General features: G+C 44.1%; 1 protein-coding gene across 1 annotated transcript in view; it reads left to right on the top strand.

Moving 5' to 3' along the window:
• Window positions 1-15,728, top strand: part of TSPAN14 (tetraspanin 14) — a 43,021-nt gene extending 27,293 nt beyond the window's left edge. Inside the window, exons 3-9 of the mRNA XM_060274990.1 lie at window positions 3,836-3,886; window positions 8,355-8,501; window positions 9,000-9,170; window positions 10,367-10,492; window positions 10,707-10,751; window positions 12,911-13,030; window positions 13,773-15,728. Of these exons, the coding sequence (XP_060130973.1) occupies window positions 3,836-3,886; window positions 8,355-8,501; window positions 9,000-9,170; window positions 10,367-10,492; window positions 10,707-10,751; window positions 12,911-13,030; window positions 13,773-13,844 (732 nt within the window). The 3' untranslated portion in view covers window positions 13,845-15,728. The remainder of the gene's footprint in view (window positions 1-3,835; window positions 3,887-8,354; window positions 8,502-8,999; window positions 9,171-10,366; window positions 10,493-10,706; window positions 10,752-12,910; window positions 13,031-13,772) is intronic.

Below are 15,728 nucleotides of genomic sequence, written 5' to 3'. Positions count from 1 at the left end.
ATCCCCCTGCATCGATGTGGTGATGGTTTATGGCGGCAGAGAAGACAATGTGTCCATGGCTTGTAGTTCTAATACAGTAGTTCTCTCTTTTCCCCTCCGGGCCACACCTTCAGAATAAAAATCTGCTCACGTCACACCATTTTTTTTAATTAATAAGAAATACGTTGGGAAAACAAAAAGAAACAGCTCCTTGCCACGCTTGCTTTATAAAATAGAACACAACTACTTTATACAGTGATACCTCGCTAGACGAACGCCTCGCACAAAGAAAAACTCACAAGACGAAAGCGTTTTGTGAGTTCATTGGAGACTAATAAAACGAAGTTTCCTATGGCCGTGCTTCGCAAGACGAAGCAGGGCAGGCGTGCGAACGGGAGAGTAGCCGTCTGGTTGGGAGTGCGAATGGCGAACGGAGTGTGAACGGCTGCTGGGGAAGGAGGGAGGGAGTGGGCAGAAGTTTCCATTGTCGTCCCGCACGCGCCCCTCCCTTAGTCACTTACTCGTCGGTGCCCGCGAACCACTGGCTGCCCGTCGTCACCGAGTAGGATGGCATGGCTGCGTGGAGGCGTGCAAACGGGAGAGCGGCCGTCATTGAGCAGAGTGCAGGCTGCCGAAGCGCTCCATCCGCCCCCGTCCAGTCCCACTGGCTGCCTGGTTGGGCGTGAATGGCTGGGCGTGAGTGGCCATCTAGTTGGGCGCGAATGGGTGCTGGGGAAGGAGCCTCTCCCTGGCCCTCCTCCTGCTTCCCCCTCCCCAGAGCCTTAAAAAACTTCCAGAGCGGCCGTGGCGGGTGAGGTGGCGCCCTTTTTTGCCCATAGGAACACATTAATTAAATTTCAATGCATTCCTATGGGAAACCACGCTTCGCAAGATGAAATTACCGCAACACAAAACGACTCGTGGAACAAATTAATTTCCCACGCTTCGCAAGACGAAATTACCGCAACACGAAACGACTCATGGAACCAATTAATTTCGTCTTGTGAGGTACCACTGTATTATGATAACGGGACACCCAGAAAGTATAAAACAATGCAGCTACATAGGAATGTGAATCATTCTCAAAATAGAATTATAAACTTGCCTCTTATATATGTACCTTACGTATGTATACAAGCTCAATGGGAGGCGTGAGCTTGCTTTGGCCGGGTAATCTCATTTATATGGTGAGATTGTCCTCAGTATCTAATTTTGAAAAAGGTATCTATTTGTATTCAGTAAAAAAAAAAAGGACTTGTCACTATAGTATACACTAGTATACTGTATAATACGACAGTGAAATGTTCAAATGCTCGGTTGCCCTTGAATCTCCCCACCACCCTTGTCATCCGCTCCTCCCACACCAGTGTGGTGTGCCACAACCTTTGAGAACCACTGCTCTAATGGGTGAGCTCCATACATGTGTGCATGGGTTTCTTTAGGGGGGTGGTATCTCCGGTGACCTGAATAAGTTACAGTGGACCCTCCGGATACAAACTCAATTCGTTCCAGGGGTCCGAAAAGTCCACAACAGGAGGTGCCACTTCTGCACATACGCGCATAGTGAAGCCCAGAAATATATACAGTGTTTGGAACCCAAAAGTTACGTTACCTGAAGGTAGCGTAACCCAAGGTACCACTGTACTTCAGAATGAAAGAAGAGTCAGGATCAGACCAAAGTCTGGCATCCTGTTTCCCACCAGATTGTCTATTAATGGGAAGACCACAAGCAGGACATGAAGACAATAGCCCTCTCCTCCTGTTACTCCCCAGAGGCTGGTACTTATTCAGAGACATGCAGTCTGTGATCCTGGAGGTAGTTTTTAACTCTCCTGACTAGTAGCCATTGACAGCCAGTGTGGTGTAGTGGCTAAGAGTGGAAGACTTGTAATCTGGGGAACCGGGTTCGTGTCACCGCTCCTCCACATGCAGCTGCTGGGTGACCTTGGGCTAGTCACACATCTCTGAAGTCTCTCAGCTCCACTCATCTCACAGAGTGTTTGTTGTGGGAGAGGAAGGGAAAGGAGAATGTTAGCCACTTTGAGACTCCTTCGGGTAGTGATAAAGCGGGATATCAAATCCAAATCCAAACTCTTCTTTCTTATGGCCCAGTCATACATTACAGTTCCACAATAAGACTTCATTTGCACTGGAATATTGCACCCTGGTTTTCCACCTCGAGCTTTTGAGATCACTAGAGCATTTTCCCCTCCGAAACCGTTTGACTGGCGCTCACTTTGGCCTCATGCTGTGCGGCAGTAAATAAGCTGAACTGGCACCCAGCTGTTTTGCTTGTTGGGAGCTCAAAAATAAACAACCTTTGCTTGGGGCAGGGGGGTAAAATGCATTCTTGTGTGGTGGAAATTGCAATGAAATCTACAGCTGCTTTTGCTAGAGAGAATGCAAAACTGATCAGACCTAGCACACTGTGTGAACAAAGTTCGGAAATTCATTACAAAGGTAACAGTTGCCTCTCCCTCACTCATGACTTCCTTCCTGTTTCATCACCTTCTCAGCTTCATCTTCTCTGTAGAAATGCTCCTGTTTAGGCTATTGACGGGTTTGACATATCTGTTCCAGAGAGCGCTCTCTTGTGTGTTGTGGTTTTAATATCACTACAGATGGGTGATTTCTTTTCCCCCTCCCCTCTCTAGACTGAGAATGGGGCAGGGCAGTTAGTACAATTCCATCTTTGTGCATCTGGGGATTCAGCGTATCATATATGTGTAGGGGGGGAAACTGGGCTCAGATGATGCTAATTCCCTCCTCTTTGGGTGTCTTTCTGTTCAGGCTTACAGCCTGTGCTATGTGTTGTCAGCTGACATACAGAGCCCTCGTTCCACATGGATTTTGAGTTTGTTTGGTGGTGGTAGTTTTTAAAGCCACAGTTCCCCCCCCTCCATAATCTCATTACGCGGTAATTTTGGCTCCGCCTGGCTTCCTCATTTTTCCACCCCCAGGCAGGGGACTCATTTTGAAAAGAGGGAGACTGCTAACACCAATACTGGTCAGGAATGAAGGTGCTGTAGCCCCTCTGATAATTTTCATTGCTTTTTTCTTTTTTTTTGGCACCTTCTATTTTGTGGGAGACTCAACGCAAAACATTTGCCACATTTAGCTGTACTATAGATTTATATGAACTGTTTACCTCAGCATGTCTTCCCCAGATAGTCGCAGCCAATTCAGACCTCACCATCTGGTAATAATAATAATAATAATAATAATAATAATAATAATAATAATAATAATAATAATTTATTATTTATACCCTGCCCATCTGGCTGGGTTTTCCCAGCCACTCTGGGTGGCTTCCAACAGAAATATTAAAATACACTAATTTCTTAAAGATTAAAAGCTTCCCTAAACAGGGCTGCCTACAGATGTCCTCTAAAAGTCTGGTAGTTGTTTTTCTTTTTGACATCTGGTGGGAGGGCGTTCCACAGGGCGGGTGCCACTACCAAGAAGGCCCTCTGCCTTGGTTCCCTGTAACTTGGCTTCTCACAGCGAGGGAACCGCCAGAAGGCCCTCGGCACTGGACCTCAGTGTCCGGGCAGAGCGATGGAGGTGGAGACGCTCCTTAGAGTTCCTTGGGCAATATCCTCTGTGCTTGCCTTGAGGCTTTCCACACCTGATAAACAGCAGCAGTTGTAAAACTGTCACCTGAAGCGAAATTTCAACACACCTGTGTGGCAGATGTCCTGTACCTGGTGTTTCATGATGTTGTCCCTTACTCCATCCGATTGGGGGGGGGGGATGTGATGTACATATTGCCTCATAATGATTCTTTGTGGGTGGGGGTGCATGACCAAACAATGCTTACCAGCATATAATAAGCATGTTACTTTTTCCTCCCTAGCTAGCCGGAGTTGCCTTTCTTGGGGCTGGTCTTTGGGCCTGGAGCGAAAAGGTAAGAAAAGTGTGACTCTTTGCTATAGAGAATTGAGCTGCTTCTCATTGAGGAGGTGCAATACGTCTCACACAGCACATGCGCTCATCCTTAGCTCACTGGCCTTTCTTATTGAAGGACAGAAATCCCAACTAGCACCGCTTTTCTGCCTCCAGGCTTATTTTCATGAGTGTGCGGCAAAATCAGCTACTTACCTGGGGGGATGCAAAGAGTCTTGCAGCATAATCCTGCCTATATCTACTCAGAAAGTCCAGCAGGGTTCCCTGGGGCTTGGTTCTAGGCATAGCTGCCAAGTCTCCCGTATTCCCCGGGAAACCCCCGTTTTTCCAGCCGTTTCCAGCTGGAAAAACGGATTTTTTTGTTTCCCCCCGGTTTACTTACCGGCCAGGGGAGGCTCCTTCTGCGCATGTCTGGAGTCTCTGGACATGCGCAGATACGATTTCTGGTGCGGCGGCCATTTTGGAACTGGGTGGAGCAGGCTCAGAAGCGACTTCCGATGCTGCTCTGCCCAGTTCCAAAATGGCGGCAGCGCTACTTCCGGTCTGCCGATCCCTTATTTTTCCGGCAAGAACTTGGCAGGTATGGTTCTAGGGGGAAAGCCTTAGGTTGGTACCCTCTATACAATTCCTGGGAGCAAGTTCCTTTTTGCTTACTTCTGAATACGCTGCCAGGCCCCAGGTAGGCATTTAAGTGGGGAAGCCATGCCATCTCATCACCTCCACACCCAACCTGGGCTGCTGATTTCAGTGGAGGTAATATCTATATCCTGCCTCCCTCTTGGGTGACTTTGGCTATATATGGTTGTTACTGGGGCAGGTCTCCCATGTTGCTTTGAATGAAAGCTTGGGAGGGTAGGTACCTAGCTTCCGAAATTTATTGTTAGCTGGCATGTCTTGCCTAATTCTGCACCTGGTTTGTCTTCCACCCCACCCTTATGCGATGAGGTGCTGCAGAAGAGATTTTGACACCAGGAAGTCTGATACGGCAAAATGAAGCAGCAAGGTTGGAAACGTAATCATGTGTCTGAATAGCAGCTGAACACCTTCAGCTTCTAGGGCAGTGGTTCTCAACCTTTCTCTCTCTCTGAGCCACACTTTTAGAAAAAAAAAGTTGCTCATGGTCACACCGAATTTTTTTATTGATAAGAAATACATTGGGAAACAAAAAGTGCTTGATTTATAAAATGGAACACAACTGCTTTATAATCCCAGAAGTATAAAACAATGCAGCTACATAAGAACATGAGTCATTAAAAAAAACCCAACACTAATTATAAAAGAACCTCTAACATGTATACCTTAAGTATGTTTGAGATGTATGAGCTTTCTTTTGCCGGGTAATCTCATTTATACTAGGCCTAAATTTGAAGCACACAGAAGCCTTTCTCTTTTCTGCTCTTTCATATTTGTCAGGGTTGAAAATCCCTGCTCACAACAGTATGTTGTGGACAACTATATAAGAGTAGCCTGTGCTCTTGCAGAGAGGCGTGGATACTATTTCTGGTTGTATATTTGAGAAAAATTATTTGGATTCTACACTGTCCTATACTACATTGTTATATTTCTTGAATTTTCCCACCACACTTGCCACCCTCTCCTGCCACGCCCTTTGAGAACCACTGCCTTAGTCTATATGCAAGTTTCAGCAAGGGAAAACCACAAGTTCTGTGTTAGAATGAAAAGGCAGAGATTCCTGCTCCCCCTTCTGCACTCCTGCTGCCTCTGTGGGGCTTGGTTTGAAGATGACAAAGGGCAGCCCTTTTGCCCAACATCCTTTCTGAATTCTGAATTCCTTGTGCTAAGGTAATCCCTTTTTAAAATGGGGTCCTTTTTTTACATGATTGTAGGTTCTGAATTTGTTAGACATGCTGGCTGTTCTGCAGTCAACCGTAGGGTGATGGCGAGATTTGCAGGTCAGGACGGGGAAAGAGGAGGCAAGGGGATATTTGGCGGATTTACATTTAACTTCTAAATGATAGGCTATTTCTGAAGCCTCATGCAAAATGGGCAGAGTTCCAGAAAAAAAATAGTTGCTATGGTACCCTTTCTCCTCCAAGGACTGACTTAACACACACACACAAGTTCTGTAGGAGGGACGCATCATATGGCTGTTACCCACACCAAAAATCAGCAGCCCAGATTTGGCCATTTTAATTGGGCAGGCTGTTGATCTTCAGGGCCCTGGAACCTGAAATTGTTTTCTTCTGCTTAGTAATGAAAATGTTTTATTGCATTTAATGTTAATCTTTTGGGTTTGGGGTTTTCTGGTTTTGCTATTTGTATTCAGCTGCCAAGTTTTATTAGTTAGCCTGCTTTACGCTACCCCTCCCAATCCCTCAGCCGCAAACTGTTCCCAGGTAAACAGTCTCACAGAGAAAATACAACCTGTGAACTGCTGCTCTTGAGATCCTTTGGCTGCGATTTGTTGCCACTCCAAAGGCGCCTTCTTCTGAACCATTGCAACCATAGAAATTGCAGTGGAGTATATTCAGGAAGTGGGTTTATCAATGTATGATTTATTAGGAGAGTGGAGCAGGGATGAAGACAGGAAGAGAAGCAATTCTGAATGAGAAAATGGGGGTGTTCCATATCCAAACTATGGGCATTTTTACCTGTGATACTGTGACAGGTAGTATGCAGAAAAAATTCAACATAAACTTCGTTGGCCTGGTCATGTTGTGCAGATGCCTGGTTATCGTCTTCCAAAGCAACTACTGTACTGTACTCTATTCCGAACTTAAAAATGGAAAGCGTAATGCTGGTGGTCAACAAAAGAGGTTTAAAGACTGTCTCAAGGCAAATCTGAAAAAAATGTACTGTAGTATAAACACCGACAACTGGGAAACACTTGCCTGTGAGCGCTCCAATTGGAGAACAGCCTTTACCAAAGGTGTCATGGGGCTTTGAAGACACTTGAACTCAGGATGTAAGGGAGAAACATGCTAAGAGGAAGGCACGCTTGGCAAATCCACGCTGTGATCAACTCCTGCCCGGAAACCGATGTCTCCATTGTGGAAGGACGTGTGGATCCAGAATTGGCCTCCACAGTCACTTACGTACTCATTGTTAAAACCATGTTTATGGAAGACAATCTTACTCAGCTACGAGGGATCGCCAAAGAAGAAGAAAACTTGAGAACAGATGTGGGCAGGAGGTAGATTGGGATTTGCTGTCAGCCCTCTGATCCAACAGGGCTTCTCCGTATGCGCTCATGCATTCCAAAGAACTCTCAGTGGGTTGGATCAAAAAGTGCCTTTCCGCTTGGGAAAGGTCCCTTTTGCTCACCGAACGACTCCTGGATGTTGCAAAGAGTTTTGCGTGGTAAAGGTGAACCCCAACCCAAAGTTGCTTCTCCACTTGTGCAAGGAGAATCGCAAAAACCGCTATGGAGCTGCCACCCTGGTATTAAAGGTTGCGCAAGGCTTTCCAGGGTGTTTCTTTTTCATTGCCACTTCCTGTTATCTGGATCTGTGTGTGTGTTTTAAAAAAACCAAAGCGCTTTGTGTCGCACAAATGAAACACTTGTCCTGTCTCTGCCCATCCAATCTAATGTATTAGTAGCTGGTGAGTTGGTTTTAAAAGGAAACACAATGCTAATTCCCGTGAAGTAGCTCATATTTGAATGATGCTACGAACCACTGTTTGAGAGAACTATCTGCTCACATTTCTTCTTAAATTCTTTCTGAAACTCCTAGTCATTGTGATGTGTCCCCTCCTGAGGGCATATACCTGATGGGAGCACCTCAAACACCTATAAATAAAGGCGTATTTGAAATGTAAATATCCAGATGTCAGAAAGATAATAATAATTAATACCCCAGTGTTGCAGTAAACAGTTATTACGTTGATAGTTATTTCATCCGCCCAGAAATGATGCAGTTTTGTCTCAGGTGCAGGAAAATGACTGCATGGGGGTCTTAGGCTGAAAGCTGTGTCCAAATCAGAAATAAAAATCATTTTGCAGCTCCTCATTCTGTTAGTGCCACCTAGTGGAAGCCTGCTTGGCTGCAAGGTCCTTAGATTTGTTGGCAGAACCTGATATTTAGGGATGTTTCCTGATGACAAATTCAGGAGTGTGTACCTTGACAAAAGAGCTGAGGCCAGCCCAGGCTCCCTTCATGCACATAGCCATTTGATGCTATTTAAAATTTAGTAATTAAAAATATAGTAAGTGAAATGACCTTAAGTCTTATTCAAATATTTTTCCTTGCGGTATGCGGGGTTATTGCAATTAAATACCCTGTGAGGTGACTGACATAACCACCACCCCTAACATTTAATGGAAATTAAATTGCACCGAGCCTTTTATGCGTGCAATGTACATCCTTCTTTGATGCAGGCCTGCTTTTGAATTCTGTTTTGAGGTATATGGTATCCTTGCAGTAGAATGCTAGGAAGCTTTAATTCGTTAAAGTCATAACTTTACAAGGAACAGGTTCTCACTCTTCATCGTTTTTGCTTCGTTTTAGGGGGTGCTCAATGACATATCCAAAATGACCCGCCTCCACGGCTTTGACCCTGTGGTCCTTATCCTGTTTGTTGGCGGGGTAATGTTCATTCTGGGATTTGCTGGCTGTGTAGGAGCCCTGCGGGAGAACATCTGCCTCCTGAAATTCGTAAGTAATTGGATTGTTGGGTGTGTGTTTTGCAAGCCAAGAAGTGTCCCCATTATTTTATTTACACCCCGCCCTTGCTCCTGGATGAACCCAGGGTGGCACACACAGCAGTCATAAAACATTTTAAAAGATGATGGCAGATGATGACTGTGGAAGCTCAGGCTCAATGACCCGGGTCTGCACTAAGAGACAGCCAAGATAGTTTCTGGCCTCTTCAGCAGCCTTGGTTTTTGTAGCTGGAGTCAGTCAGAGCCCCACCCTCTCAGGCCAGGTGGGAAATGGCCTGCAAGGTAGGGAGCAGGTCTTCCGGGACTCACAGGCAATATGGTTAATTAAGATAACTTTACAAAATCTGAGCTATCCTATATCTAAGGTCTTCTTGAGGGATTTCAAGGTCCCCTGGAACATTGTTGGAGAACTACTGGCTGGTTTCTGTTTGGAGCAGAATCTCATTCTCTCTCCCCACCCCCCACCCCCACCCCCCGCTTTGTTTTGCAGTTCTGTGGCACAATTGTGCTAATATTTCTCTTGGAGTTGGCAGCAGCTGTCCTGGCTTTCTTGTTCCAAGACTGGGTGAGGGACCGGGTGGAGACGTTTTTCAAGAACAACATTAAGTCTTACCGAGATGACATTGACCTGCAGAACCTCATTGATTCGTTGCAGAAAATGGTAAGCTGCTTTGAGAAATCTGCTTGGTTTTTAAATTCGGAAAACAGTAGTGAGTTAGGGTCTTTAGAAAGTTCTTGGGGAAGAAAATGAACTGCTTGTTAACCTGAAGCATGTATTGGATTCGCTGAAGAATTTTACCATGAAGGATGAATGGAAGTTGTGATCTTCTAGAACAGGCTTCCTCAACCTCGGCCCTCCAGATGTTTTTGGCCTACGACTCCCATGATCCTTAGCAAGCAGGACCAGTGGTCAGGGATGATGGGAATTGTAGTCTCAGAACATCTGGAGGGCCGAGGTTGAAGAAGCCTGTTCTAGAAGCTTTGCCCTGACATGTGTCGAATATGCAGGAACCAGTTTACATGGAAGGCCTATTCAGATATTTGACCACTTCTCTCTGCAGTCTTGAATTCAGCAACACATATGTCATGCGAACACATTGTACGCTTTATTTCTTGACATAAGATCTCTCTGTCCAGCAGCTGTGCCATCCCAATCAAATAAACAGAAACATAGAATGTGCTCACGGTTTAGCGACAATGGGAATGCTACATAATTCCCCCCCCCCCAAAAAACGCTTCTGTGTATTTTGTTCATAAAACAGGTGTGATAGTTGGGTTTGCCACCCCAGGGAGTGGATGCACTAAATCCTAAAAAAACAAAAACACCCAAAAAGAGTCTTTTAAATTCCCAGTATATAAAAATTACGAGAGAGAGAGAGAGAGAGAGAGAGAGAGAGAGAGAGAGAGAGAGAGAGAGAGAGAAAAGAATACTAAAACAAAATCCCAACCCGCCCCCCTCCAGGACAGATCGATCTAGTTAAGTTTGCCAAAGTCCAGTCTGTGATTTCAGTAGTTGCCATTCTTCATGATTATCAGTGAATTATTTTATAACAGGATGCCCTATTTCAACAAAATCACCTACATCATCCATATGATTCATAGAATCATAGAGTTGGAAGAGACCACAAGGGCCATCCAGTCCAACCCCCTGCCAAGCAGGAAACACCATCAAAGCATTCTTGACATATGCCTGTCAAGCCTCTTCCTAAAGACCCCCAAAGAAGGAGACTCCACCACACTCCTTGGTAGCAAATTCCACTACATTCAATGCATGTAATCTCTTGGTTGATTTTTCTGATACAGGTACTGAATCCTTTGGCACACCCCCTGTCTAACCGAGTGATTTATCTATTGCAGAATAACTGTTGTGGTGCTCAGGAGCCAAACGACTGGAACCTTAACATATACTTCAACTGCAGTAGCACAAGCAAGAGCCGTGAGAGATGCGGGGTTCCTTTTTCCTGCTGCATCCAAGATCCTGCCGTGAGATATTTCCTGTTGTCTTAGTTCTGCATTAATACTGGCGCTCGGAAAAAGGAAGTGTTTCCTGAATTGAGCACGTAAAATGTCCTCTAAAGTATTGACTGCGTGCTGCTTCGCAAAGGACCCTTCATACTGGTTTAAAATAATAAATGCATCCAAATCTTGGCATGGTTGATAAGCTATATTGACACCCCTGTTTTTCCTCTCTCTCCAGCAAAAGGTTGTGAACACGCAGTGTGGCTATGATGTAAGAAATCTGGTGAGTGTTTTTGATGTTGCTGTTTGTCTCATATCACCCTCCCACCCCCAGTTTTGCTTTCCCACAAGGGAGTAGGAGCTAGGGCCACTGTGAAAAGAAGCATCGGGCAATTAAACTTGGTAAATTCTTGATGCAAGAAACTAGAATAGGAGGCAGGAAGTCTCATGCCATATCAGTCGCCTTTCCAGAACTATGTTGGAAACCATAGTTGGCCAAGGCTAGTGTCTTCCCAATACAGTCGTACCTTGGTTCTCGAATGGAATCCGTTCCGGAAGTCTGTTCGACTTCTGAAAACCAAGGTACGGCTTTCGATTGGCTGCAGGAGCTTCCTGCACTCAGTTGGAAGCCGTGGAAGCTGCATCGGACGTTTGGCTTCCCAAAAACGTTCACAAACCGGAACACCCACTTCGGGTTTGCGGCGTTCGGGAGCCAAAACGTTTGAGTTGCAAGGCGTTCGAGAACCAAGGTACGACTGTACTTCTTTGTTAAGATGCCCTTGGCATGTACTTGCAATCTGGAGGAGTTTCTGATCTCCCAAGTCTCCATCCCAGTGCGCTGTTACCAAACTGGAAATGACAATAAAATAACAGGACGTGGTTTTTTTTGGTGCGCTAAGATGTTCAGTTCTTTCTTGCAACGTATCAGAGAGCAGGGGCTGCCTGCTTCTCCAAATTCCTTTCACTCCTAGTAGGACTGGGCAATAGCTCAATATGTCGTCCAAAACTGGTTTAAAGTCCATATTGTGATAATGGTTTTATAGTTTTTGACTTGGCAATATATCATGAATCGTGGTGTGTGTGTGTGCATGCGCTATGTAGAAACTGCAATGTGGCGAAAACTGAAGCCAGCTTATGCCTCTACATGGCTCCATCCTTATTTCAGACATTGTGATATATCAGTATATCACAGTGTTTGGGAGCTATATAAAGTAGCCTTGGACAAATTACACCCTTACCTGTAAGATATCATGTCAAATTAGCCTGGTGAGTTAAGATTGGCTCACAGGCCAGAGGTTGCTCACCCCTGGTCTAGAGATGAAGGTCTCTTCTCTTGCCCGAGCGAACAGCATGACCCTGTCAAAGGTTGAAGGGGGTCTGAAAGTGCAAATGGATTTTTAGCATAATTTACAATGGACACTACAAACTCAGGGAATAACTTCCCAGTGGAAAATGTGATTATCCTGTAAAAAAAAAAGAAGCGGCGCAGAAGCGGAAACAACTACTGAAGTACTGGTGTCTGTTGGAAACTTTGTTCTGGATGAGTTTGAATAGCAAATTGGTTGGCCAGACGATGCAGTATGATATTCATTAGTATGAAATCCTTTTCTTTAAAAGTTGTTTGGGGGGGGGGGAACGACTTCTTTGACGTTTGTCTTCCCTGCAAATGATGATAAATGTTGTGTTGAAAAGAAACAATTAGGATGTTTCCACAGCTAAGTGTAAATTTCTTTGGGCACTACAACTTTCCTCACAGACTTGAAGTGGGCTGCAACTTATGAATGCATAGTCAACTGAAATATGCACAAGGTCTTGTTTGGAGGCATTTATTTGTTGGTGTCTAGCAATTAATTTTCACATGTTACATTGGTCATGTTACATTAGTCACAGGTTAAATGTAAGAGAACATTTCCCCCCCAATAAACATTACCAAAAGTTTGACACGTCCCCATATTAGCTCTTTATGAATATTGTAGCAGGTGGATTATATTCATTGATACTTTTAGAGAAACCAATTCTCCAAGTTACAGATAAATGCCTGAGGTTGCAAAAATATTACATTGGTCATATCTTTTAAAACACAATCAAAAGAGAGCATTTTTAAAATACCTGTGACATACTTCTTTATTCTTTCTGTAGCCACAAATCTAAAGAGGTGGCTAAATAAGATTTTCATTGGTTATCTTTCACTGTTACAGTGAAGACAGCAAGAGAGCAAAAATAGCAGAATAGATTATGCAAAGTAAGAGATTTTGCCATTTGATACTGGTTGTAGAACCTAGCTTGGTGCAGAATTTTAATTGTTTTTAGTTCAGCCCTGCCCATAGCAAGGAGATTCCAGTTTTGTTGTCCTTGGTTTTCTTAAAAAGAGGTAGTAACAAAAAGAAAATACATGTGAAGTTTTCTCTCTCTCCTGACTCCTCTTATTTTTTTTCTTTCTAGCCTGTATCCGCCTGGGGAGAACGAATTTATACCAGGGGCTGCATCCCTGCTCTGGAAGCTTGGTTGCCCCGGAATATTTACATCGTGGCAGGAATTTTTGTAGCAATTTCATTATTGCAGGTGAGTTCCTGTTGGCCTGTTGAAGTAGCAAATATTATTTCTTACCCAATGATTAGATCTGTCTAGTATTACAGTGTTTGGGTGATGAAGAGACAAATTGTTAGAGACAAATATTTGTGCAAAAAATACCATTTGGTGTTCCCATGAATAGAGTTGCTAGCTTCAGATTTCAAATATAGCAGCACTAACAGAAAACAGTTTTGCTGTTTGGACCAGTAAAATCCAGGCTGGTTAGTAGCCTGAGCGTGTTTTTCTGTTCCTCACCCCTACCTGCCCGCCCACTTAGATCAAGAAAATTGCTGTATGTTTTGGTTTGAGTGTCGTTCTCTTCCCTGCCCCACATCCTTGCTCAGCTGTTAATTGTCTTCTAAAGGAAAATAGAGGAATGAATATGTTGTGTTGACTGAGCAGCTATGCTCACAAATCTCAGTCCTGCAAAGCAATTGTAATAGTTTTCCAACTTGTAATGTGGACAGTGCTTTTCAGTGGAAGAAAGCAGCACAAACCTCATTGGTTCCAAACCACTTAAATGCCCAACCTATTTTTCCAGGGCTAAATAGTTCTGCAATATCTCAGCACTGTTGATGAGGACTTCAGTTATTTCCAAGCTAGTTTGAAACAGGCTAGCAAAGGAGCCAGAATTTGCACTGTTTTGTTATTTTCATAAAGAACGCCAGACTGTTAAAACATGTTCTTTCTTATAAATAGTGCTTGTTTTATCTTGTCTTTTCTTCTTTGTTAGATATTTGGGATTTTCCTAGCCAGGACACTGATTTGCGACATTGAAGCTGTGAAGGCAGGTTACCATTTCTGAAGACAAGATCATCTGTAAAGACAAATCAGTCGTCCGTTGTCGCCCCCCCCCCCCGGCTGCTCTTGCTGTGAGAGCAAGGAGAAAAGAAACGAAACCGGAGATCTAGAAAAGTATTGATACAACTAGAGCGTAAAGCCATAATATACCACTTAAACAAACAAACAAAAAACATAGTTGGATGCTATCCTACTTCAAGCTGGAGCTGAAGAACCTGCTCCTCTTCTCGCCTGGCTAATGAACAGTTTTACAATGCTGACCTCTCGGAAAGAAGGCTATTTATCTTCATCCTTCTGTGCACAGATGTGAAATTGCGGCAGGCACCAATGGAGCGTGCTAGACGCTCCTACCTGAAAGCTACTACTGTCTAAGGACCGTTGCCTTAGTTTTCCTTTTACAGTAGTTCCTTAGAGGTTAGACTCGTTACATTCCAAAAGTTGGCCAGTGCCTAGAAGACAGCCCCACGATGCCAAATGATTGCATCTTGGGTGGGGTTGGGGAAGATACACGAAATGCCTTTAAATATGGAAAACTTGTTCAGGGAATGTTGTGCCTGTTGAGAGTCTGAAGCATGCACTGTGTGAGTGTTTTAAATGAGAGCCATGTTTGTACAGTGTTGCCGGAGGTTGTTTTTTTTGTTTTTAAGGGGGGGGGCATGTCACGTGCCGGAAATCAAGTGAACAGAAGGGAGGGATTTCCTCTTATTCAGGCCAGATCTAATGTGTCCATTTTTATGCTAGAGATCTGGAGAGAACACTGGAGATATTTCAAAAGGACTTGCCTTACCTACCAGGATTTGTATAGTAAAAGTCAATTGTACGTTCAGCAGCATCAGACCACAGGCCTCCTTTGGAAAGGTCAAGGCTGACTTCTCACGCCACGTCTCCTTTTTAATACGGCGTTATTTATAGACATTTGAACAAGGAAATGTGTCTGCTTACAGTTTTGCTAACGTTACTTCATATAGTAGTAGTTCGTAAAGCCATTTATCCGTTGGGACTGAAGTTTCTCGTTTTTCTAGATACCTGGAGGCATACTTCTTTGGAGCCGACCACATTTCTATCTATCTTTTTTGTGGCAGTGAAAAATGAATATGCTAAAGTCTCCTAGGTATGTGTAAATAATTGGATGTATTGGATGTTCAGGGGTATTTGCAAAGCTCTTTAAAAGTGGTCATTTCCACTTCATGTATGGCAAATAGATGTTCTTACGCTTGTCAGGTTGCGGCCCGTATCAGAGCAAGGTCCCACGGCCAGCCTGCACACAGCTTGTGACTCACCGAGCTGAAAAGAGCCCATCGGCCAGATAGGGATGCTGATCTGATAACACAATGCTTTGATTAAAACAGGCGAGTTGCTAGGGAAGCTGCTGTAAGTTGCTTTATATAGGTGGTGGGCTGCATTCTGCTTGGTGGAGCATAAGCCAGCTAGACCTACTCTAGAGCCTGCCATAAAGAGGTGGTTTGTCACCGAGAGTGGAAAAAGTGTTAATTTCTCTTTTCAGGATTTTGGCCTCATGGGCTTTCTTTTATGCAAGCTGTTTTAATATGACCCTCATTGAAATGGGTGGCACGTGCCTTTAGAGTTTTCAACCATCCTTCATAGCCATTCCACATAAATGCCTGTGTAGAACACAGTTCCGAACAGTGAAGTCAACAATGTGTTTTTTTGGGGAGGCCCTAGAAAACTCTCCTTTGGATTCTTCCTGACAAAGGACTGAACTTTGGTTGAACTGCTTCTGAGGTTGCCTGATTTTCTTCTTCTTCAGGGACTGCAGACTTGTCTACACTGCCTAACCATCTTTTATAAAGTCTGTATTTGTGTAATTTTTGTAAGATTTTTTTTTACTGCATGTAGAATAAGCAGCAGCAACAAAAAGCAAACTCTC

Source organism: Zootoca vivipara, chromosome 5 (genome assembly GCF_963506605.1).
Source record: "Zootoca vivipara chromosome 5, rZooViv1.1, whole genome shotgun sequence".
Lineage (NCBI taxonomy): Eukaryota > Metazoa > Chordata > Lepidosauria > Squamata > Lacertidae > Zootoca > Zootoca vivipara.
This window is presented reverse-complemented; position numbering and strand designations above follow the sequence as displayed.